This window comes from Manduca sexta, unplaced genomic scaffold (assembly GCF_014839805.1).
Source record: "Manduca sexta isolate Smith_Timp_Sample1 unplaced genomic scaffold, JHU_Msex_v1.0 HiC_scaffold_1695, whole genome shotgun sequence".
In the NCBI taxonomy this organism is placed as follows: domain Eukaryota; kingdom Metazoa; phylum Arthropoda; class Insecta; order Lepidoptera; family Sphingidae; genus Manduca; species Manduca sexta.
In genome coordinates this window covers 1-9,018 of record NW_023592585.1, presented here as the reverse complement: position 1 = coordinate 9,018, position 9,018 = coordinate 1, and the positions used below count along the sequence as shown (strand labels likewise).

Here is a 9,018-nt window from a genome sequence, read left to right as displayed (position 1 = left end):
GCGTCTCGTTGGTACCGGCCGATCTCACTCCAAATCATAATAAAACGCCGAAAAGTTTTGCATTTCAAAATCAATTAACATACACAAAACAATACGTGGAAAAAAATCTCTTCAAATAAACGTCAATAGAAAATGATAAACATTTTTTGGGCTATTGCATTCTGTTTTTTTTTTTCATATCGGTTTACATCGACGCTGCGTACGCAACGCCGATATTAATTCAAGAATGAAATAATTACGTACATTAAAATCAGCTTACTATACCTTACCTACTTTATGGTTATACGTATAACACAAACAGTGTGAACAATCAACGCGACTGCGACCGACCACAACCGTTGCTGATCGTTCGCACCGAATGCTACTTATTTATAATACATGATGATAATTATTAAAAGAATTATTATTCGGCAACACTTGACATTCTTATATGTCGGATCACAAAAGCATCCCCCTCGACCCTACGGATCCAGTGTTAGGGGAGGGAATGTTTTGCAATCTTTAGTAAAACTATAAATCTATTGCAGCGGCAACTGTAGCATATTTGTTGTGATTATGGCTAAATGAACGTGATACGTTTCATTTAAAACCATTTGAAATGATCAACTGGGCTATTGCTGTTCATTTAAATGTTTATATCATATGAAATAAAAATAAATGTAAAAGTTTGGGCTATTGTACGAACATCCGTGTTGAAAAGAATGTCTCGTGTTTGTTATCTTTTGTTTTGTATCCTCAAGTAGATTGTCGAAGCTGTTGGTGGTTTTAAACCTTCGACCTTGTCCAATATTGCATTGTCTTCACCTGTACGTATGTTCAGTGAAAAGTCGCTATTTTTCTTAGTAAAAATTATTTTCTTTTCAATAAAAACTCAATTATATAATCGTATTTACAAAAAAAGATAAGTAACGGCAGTCTTGTAAAAAAATCAATAATTTTATATACACAATGTACATAATTGTAAATAATCATATTCGTAGTCAAAATAAAAATAAAAAATAAATGAAAATAAAAATAAACATAAAATAAATTTGTTATTGAAACAAAAGCATCAACGGTACTTAATATATCTAATATTTACATATTTATTATCTAATATGGCATTTGTATTAAAAGATATTGCGAAAGAAATGAAACGATTTTGAATGAAACAATAATAAATGAAACGTTTCTCAAATGTATAAAGACAATTTGTGCGTTCGAAACGTGACTAGCATAAGATTTGTTATTGCGCGAAAATATATAACGTTAAATGAACAAGATTTCCTACAATATTTGTAATCTAAGGAAGTTTACGCAACTAAATATTGCAGCGTCACTAAATGCGTTACAAATAAATGTGTTAAAACATTTTGGCACATCCAAAACTGTTTAGCTAAACTCGCAGCTCCGTGATAATAACTAATACAATAAATATAACATATATACGTCACCTCTACTGAAAACATAATCATAAACACCTGGATTGCACTCAATATTATTTGTCGTCTTTCACTATGTCTAATTGATTGCTCGGGCGAGTTTTGTTCCATTTTTGTTCAAACATTCGACTAAGTTAAAGGTACTTTTTCCATTATTTACATTAAAATTTTGTTTTTTTCTAAACGTTCTCGTATTTACAACAGTTAGTACTATCTAATGCGTATTGTTATTAACATATCTGTATACTTTTGCGGTCAACATACAACAAAACATTTACATTTTTGATTCCAAACTAACTCTGTGAAAACAATAACACAAATTACTAATCAGAGGCGATTTCACCCACGCTCCGTTCAAATAACACTTTTCATTTTTGTTACCTCCTAAAAATACGAAAAAACTATTTTTGCATCTGACCCTTACGAACTAGATAAATTTTATTATTGCGTCGAAATCGCGTCGGATTAGTAATAGCTGAATTTTCATGGCTGAGGATTCTGCTGGAGGTGGACAGCTTGCTGGGCGGCTTGTTGCGCGGCCTGTGCCGCCTGCGCGGCTTGCGCGGCCTGCGCCGCGTGCTGCATGTGCTGCTGCTGGACGGCCTGCTGGGCCGCCTGCTGGGCGGCTTGCTGGGCGGCCTGCGCGGCTTGTGCGGCCTGGGCGGCTTGCTGGGCCACCTGCTGTGCGGCTTGTTGCGCCGCCGCCGCCTGTTGTGCCGCGACGGCTTGCTGCGCCGCTTGTTGCGCTGCCTGCTGCGCGGCCTGTTGTACGGGCGATGGAAGGTTAAAGCCCAACATTCTTGGGTCGTGCAATCTCAATGCCTGTTCTAATCTCTGTTCTTGTGCGATTCTAAATGCCTCAACTAGTTCAGGTGAGAGTTGTCCGCTGGCATCGTTCGGTGCCTGCGGGGGGAAGCCACCGTTGTGTCTCAACGGGCTTGTCGCGTCATTTCCATGTGCTTGGGCAGCTTGGGAGACTGCCAGTCGTAGCGCTTCGGCCTGGCTTCTCAGGAGTGCCTCGGCTTGTTGGATTCTGAGAGCCGCTTCGGTTGGCGCGGGCGGGGTCTCGGCAGGCGGCTGTGCGGGGGGAGGTTCTCTGGCGAGTTGCTGTCTCATCGCAGAGACTAGGTTGGCGGCAGCTACTTGTACAGCGTTCGCGCCTTCTCCAGGCTGTGCCATCATATTGGCGGCGGCTGCGGCAATGGCGGCGACTCTCTCGTCCCCGTACGCTTGGTGTCCATTGTTGGCTGACCGCAGCAGGTCGCTGAGCTTGTTGACGGCGGCGCCCGCCTCCGAGCCGGCGGAGGAGGACAGGCGCCCGTTGGAGGAGGAGTCAGAGTGCGCGGGGGAGGGGGGCGCGAGGTTCAACAGCCCGGAGCCCCCGGCAGAGGCCGACACTGCTGCGAGCAGGTCCCGTTCGCGTCTCTCCGCCGCTGCTCGTGAGAGAACGTACTGCGCGGCGAACTGGTGTTTGGGTTCCATTCTCATGTGCTCCATGTGAGATAGGAGGCCTGGAATTTGACGTGATTTGTGAGGGTCATGTATTCTTATAGTATTTGATATAGATATCAAAACCCTAAAAGTGTTTTTTAATACCTTAGATCTAAACTTAGAAAATATGGTAACCAGGTGAAATCACAATAATTAATATATGAATAGATATATTAGGCTTTATTCTATTATGTTCATTTCATAAACACATCAAAAACTTTGCATGAGCCTTCCCTATTTTAATATCTTAATAGATAACAGGAAAAAATCGATTTTGGTATCGTATTGAGTATTGACTCCAAACACCATAGACACTTGTGAACCTATTGCTACAGTTTACAGGCTTGTGGTATGACTCATACGGTGTTAGATGGTAAAATTTATAGTTACTCGTGGAACGATATTTGTATCCGCCACGATAGCGACCACGACCAAATCAGATTTAGCCTAGCATACTCTGGGTCCGCCCTTGATAATCTCCCGTCAGTCGACTCTCTCTGGACCCTGCTTCATTACCATCAGGTGCAGGGCAGTCACTTTGCTCAGCCCATATTAAAATATAAGATCAGAAAGTTGGAGGTGTTATCGATTCTCGATAAAGGAACTGGGAGTTATAAAGGGTACGATGGATGATGGTACTATGACTGGATGTCTATTTTTAAAGGCGTAACATCTTTGATGATGCATCGTTATTTTAGAATTCGTTTCACCTGTGACTAATCTTTGATTCCTATCTGATAATGATTACCCAATGAATTGAGGAAAAGAATTATATGTAGGAAGATTTTGGATAGAAACACACTAAAAGTATTAATGTAAAGGAAAGTTATTGCTGCACTAAAATATGAAGAAAATGGGGAAGGTCAATTGCACCAGACATTTCCGAACTCACACTTACTACAATTCTTGTAAGCCAGGATCAGTGGCACGCATTTTATGACAAGCGATGAAGCTCGGCGAGTCTCAGGGAACACTAATATGTCATTATCCGGCAACGAAATTAATCGAATAGAAAGATAGGGAGGAGTTGGAAATATTAATTGTCCACTTCCCTCCATAGCATCAATTGCATCAGCAGAATTTCCAGATAGATACGACCTTGTGGCCTTTAAAAATAGAGCATATTCCCACCTAAAAGCCCTGCTACGCATCTCTAGGTCTGGTATTGTAGATGTTCATGGGCGGTGTTGATCACTCATCATCAGATGAACCGTATGCTAGCCTGCCTTCTATATCACAAAAAAGTACCCTTTTTCTCTCTATATAACGATGATTATAGAATTTAAAATTTTGTATAAATTATCTACCTTTAATTTAAAAGATGTTAGTTTGACGAGCATGCTATGTTCACTTCTAAGGCACATACAACCGAGTATTTTTTTTTATTTGTCTACACTTGTAAATAAAGCCTAGTTTAGTAAATCAAACAAAACTACTTACCACTTTCATGGGTAAACACGGCCTGGCAAACCGAGCACGGCCACATCCTCAAACCGCTGGTCAGCTGAGTCTCAGGATGGCACGCCAGATGCTTCCTCAACGACCCTTCGTTGACATAATGCTTCCCGCAGACTGGACACGGGTGGTTCGCCGTCCTCCGCTTGGCTATATAAGGATCAGTTGGTTTAGCTTGAGTTGGGTACGGTGACGTAGCAGGGGGGCCTGCGACGCGATCACCAGGAGAAAGGTTAGGTTAGGTTAGGTTAGGTTAGGAGGGAAAGAAAAAAAATGTCCAGGTTAGTTATGATTGTTAGTACAGCGGTGTGGAGACGACTTTTTTAATATGTTTGCTGTTCTCAAAAAGTCGCCTTACTTAAATAGTACAAATAATAAGTAAATGAAATGGACAACGAAAATAAACCGGGAAGAAATACTTTTGAATATAAACGAAAGGAAGTTACCAAAATAAACAAAAACAAAAGACGGCTATCGGTGAAATGAAAACACGAACGCAATTAGCGGAACAAATTAACGTTCGCGAAATTGATTAAATGTAACATAAACTATAAACACAAACGTGTTATGATAGTTTGGAACGCCATCCGAAGAATTTGTTTTTAAACCGATTGACAAAATGTTTGCAAAACAACCCCGGCCGAACAATAACATCCATTCCTTGAGACCGCGTTCCAAACGGGCTTATTTATTAACTCACTCGTAGAGATTTATGGAAACGATACGTTTTTGTTTTACCGTTAATTTTAAAACCAACACCCCTTATGGCTTTGTGCCAACTGGAAGCTTTGTAATGCGAAATATCATGTAGCGTAATGTTTCGACTATCAAAACTAATTTATTATAACCGTCGCGGCAGGGCGAAAGTTAGCAAGCTTCCAGCTCGCAAACCTTAAAACTAACAGCCCCGTCTGTAACGGCGTTCGTAATCCCACTGTTCTGAATTCAAAAATATTATTGCAAAACTTGAACGTCCGTTACAAAAGAGGCTCCCTTATTCTAAATTCGAAAAACGAAGCCAACACTGAAAAAAAGAACGTCATGAACGTTCCTTTTGACACACGACAATGATGGAAAATTCGAATTCAAAAACCGAACGTCCCCATTCGGCAAACTTACTGGCAACACCGGAAGCGTTGGGGTCCTTGTGGGTGTTCTTCATGTGTTCTACAAGAGCTTCGCCACCGAACACAACTTTGTGGCATATGGGGCAAGGTGTGGCGGTCGCGCCACCTATCATGAGGGCGGCGTGTTGCTGCAAAACACCAAGGTGCAGCTGAAGCTCCTGATCCACCGACGTGGTGGGGCGGCGGGCATAGCATTAAAAGATTAGCATACATTCACAACAACAAAAACACATATACAGTAAAGTCAGAAGGGAATTTTGAACATAAAATCAGCCAAAAGACAATTTTGATTTTTGATGCCGCAGCATTTTTAAATAAAGAACAAAAAATTTAAAATAAAAGTTTTTTAAATCACATTATCGCAGTTCGAAATTCAAACATATAAAAAATAAATATGAAAAATAAACGTATTTTATTTAAAATTCTAAAGTTGAAAAATAAATATTATGTTGCTATATATGGTAATAATTATTTTATAAAATTCATATCATACTCATATAATAATTTTGTTGTTTCTTATAAATATGATGAGTTTATATAATATAATCACCAATTGCGATTCAAAAGGTAAACTTTAAAGTATATAAAACAACCATCAGGTATTAGTTATGAAGATTAACACCTAATATTAACTATAATTATTTAATCACTATACAATGGTCCACGAGGCAATCTTACTACCCTTGTAATACGTCATAATTTAGCACAGCCAGTTAAAAATCCTGAAAATTAATCTATTTAGACTGTCGCAATCTATGTAAACATAACCAGCGTAATTACTAGGCAAGATACGACCCCATCTCTTTCATGATGCAGTGTGAACTTCCAAGTTCTAGATGTTATTGGCAGTTATAGCGTTTACAATCAGCTCATGTTGAGAATAGTACAGTTCAAATAACAACCTTATTCTCTATGACAGTAAGCTCGTAATACGGCCGTAGTAAGTTATTAATTAAATAAAAATTAACGTGTAATGGTACTCTATATGACAATTTACTGTCTTAAACGCGACGTGGTGCGTTACGTCCTTGTCAAAATAACTTGTGGTCTAGAGAATAAAGCCCTAGTGTAAGACGTTGAATTCTTTGACGATTGGAACAATTTTGCCGGCTTGCTGTAGCTCTAGCTTTTCAGGTAAAGCTAGCCAGCCTTATAGCACTTGTTGCCTGACTAGCTCAGCATCCTGTATAACAGCTCAGCGCAATTCTAGAACATTCTATCTAGATACTGACCTTGGCGGTGTGTGTTCTGAGACTGCTCTCGGTTGCGAACCCTTTGCCGCAGATGTTGCAGTGGAAGGGTCTGTTCTTGGCGCGTTCCACCTGCGCGTCGTGGTTCCTGAGGTGCTGCTGTAGGTTTGACAGCTGGATGAACGCCCGTCCGCAGTCTGGTAGGTGGCATTTGTAAGGCCGTTCGCCTACGAGACAAATATATAGTTAATATCAAAACAGCGGGGATCAGTTTGTGGGAATATGCATTTAGTACTGGATAATGTAAGGTTGAATGAAACAATTGTACTTGACGGGCAATTTTACATGTTACTGGATGTTATGACATTGAGATAAATAAAACAAATTCGAACTGCGAAACATTTTAAAAATCGAACACTGCCTAACGTCGATTACGCAACCGGTCAAGCCCCCGAACGTGTAAGCACCCGAAATCCGCGACCTAGCCCAACGAGAGAAAGCCGACGCGTTCCATTTTAAAAATAAGACCATAATACGAACGCGCATTTAGCCCGTAGTGCGAGCGAGTGTAGGTCGTTGACTCGGGCACACATACACGCGGTGGCCCGCGCGGCGTGTCCGTGGCCCGCGTGCGAATGTGTGCGTGCGGAATGCGTTCGTACTTACGCGCGTACGAAGATATCGCGGAATTATTTCTCAGATACCACTAGATGTATGGATGTTAATATTATTTGTTTAGTCGGGCCAGTGTCGCTGTCATGTGGATGCTGCGTTAGGTAATGTTTGATGCTATGTTTCCCGCGCAAACTGTCATGGCGTTAGCTATACGTAGAGACGATCAGTGAATGGGAGTTTAATCAAAAATGGTTCAGTAATTATGTTTATGGCGTATGACGACTTAAACACATGATATATATTATTATTCTGTGTCAAATTGTGCATATTTAATAATAATATAATTTCAAAAAATCATTTTGTCGAGTGACTAAAAATTTCCGAGTTGTAAATATTTTTGAATCTACATTTTAATACACGAAAAAATAGCTTGTATTTCTTTTATAAGACGGCTTTAGCCCCTTAATGAAGCCGACATCAATTAAACAGACAAAGTAGAGTGTCTAATATCAGAAATAACCTAGAATAGCGAACCTGTAACAAATCAAAATAAACGAGGTCTCCAATAAAAATACTAAGGCAAAGGTCAGCGAGCCCCACTTGTATCTCGGATAGGTTGGCGCGCTGTGACGCTGTAACGGGTCCATAGCTATATTGGCACTAAATTTTACAGCTGAATTGGTTCTATTGGGTCCACAGATAAAAGTGTCCTTTGATATGTAGTTTTACAGCGCAGTTGACTTGCGACTTCGCGAGAATTATTGCCCCAATTATATCACAGGTATGTTGGTGGTATGTAATGAAAGTATTAATGATTTTTATATTTATTTTAATGGTTGATTAATTTTATTTCGTTTTTTTTCAGTCATAAATATTATGTGGGCAAATTAAATATATCATAAGTCTTAGTTGATATGATTTAACTAAAAAAAATAATAAAACTTTCGTACGGTAAATTGGACTCAATGTGCCAATTATGGTCTTGCAGTTGATGACGTCATGTGACCCCTGTGGTAAGGTTCGAGTCTCGGGCTTTACTTTTTGCAAACTGGTTATGTTAAGTAATCGCCGCGTGGGAGCATGTCGGCTATGAATTTAAAAGTCCCGAGTTCGATTCCGGAAGTAATGTCATTTTATAAAACTGTGTGTTATAAGGTGAATTTGCTTTAATCAAGTATTATAGATGCTTTAGATACGTATAAAGTGTAGGAAAAATTCAAAGCAAAAAAATACTAAAAAAAATTTTTTTTTCCTTGATACCACGTACCTAACTGCGAAATCTTTCGCCGAATCTCCTAAAGGCAATAACATCAAAATTCTCACAACTAGAAATCGAACCGTGACTCCGTTTTACCACCCACGTTGGGATTAAAAAACCAACTCGATTTATGTGCCCAAGGATCGATAATTCACAAAGCCGTCCGTACGTAACGGTAAAACTACATCAAAATCGGTCAAGTGGTGCTCAAAGTTAAGCGTCTACTCAGACAAACATACTACATATACTATAAATTATGAAAGTATGTGAAGATGTTTGTACGGTTATAAAGGCAAAACTGATAAATGGTTATGGATAAAATTTAAGACAAAATTTGATGGAATTAATATCGGCTTTATTTTCCAGCAGATTCGAGATTTTGCTATTTTTTAAATATTTTTTCTATGTAGCTGAAATAGTTTTAAATATGCTAATATGTTCCGTAGATTCACTTGAATTTA

The 9,018-nt window shown here is 39.5% G+C and overlaps 1 protein-coding gene across 1 annotated transcript; it reads right to left on the bottom strand.

Moving 5' to 3' along the window:
• Nucleotides 1–999: 999 nt before the first annotated feature.
• On the bottom strand, nucleotides 1,000–6,915 carry LOC119191608 (zinc finger protein 358-like; the record flags this gene model as incomplete). Its single annotated transcript, XM_037445495.1, has 4 exons — nucleotides 1,000–2,932; nucleotides 4,353–4,574; nucleotides 5,487–5,652; nucleotides 6,727–6,915. Coding segments are annotated over 4 exons (1,605 nt in total), but the record flags the coding sequence as incomplete, so codon positions are not given.
• Between the last annotated feature and the right edge of the window lie 2,103 nt (nucleotides 6,916–9,018).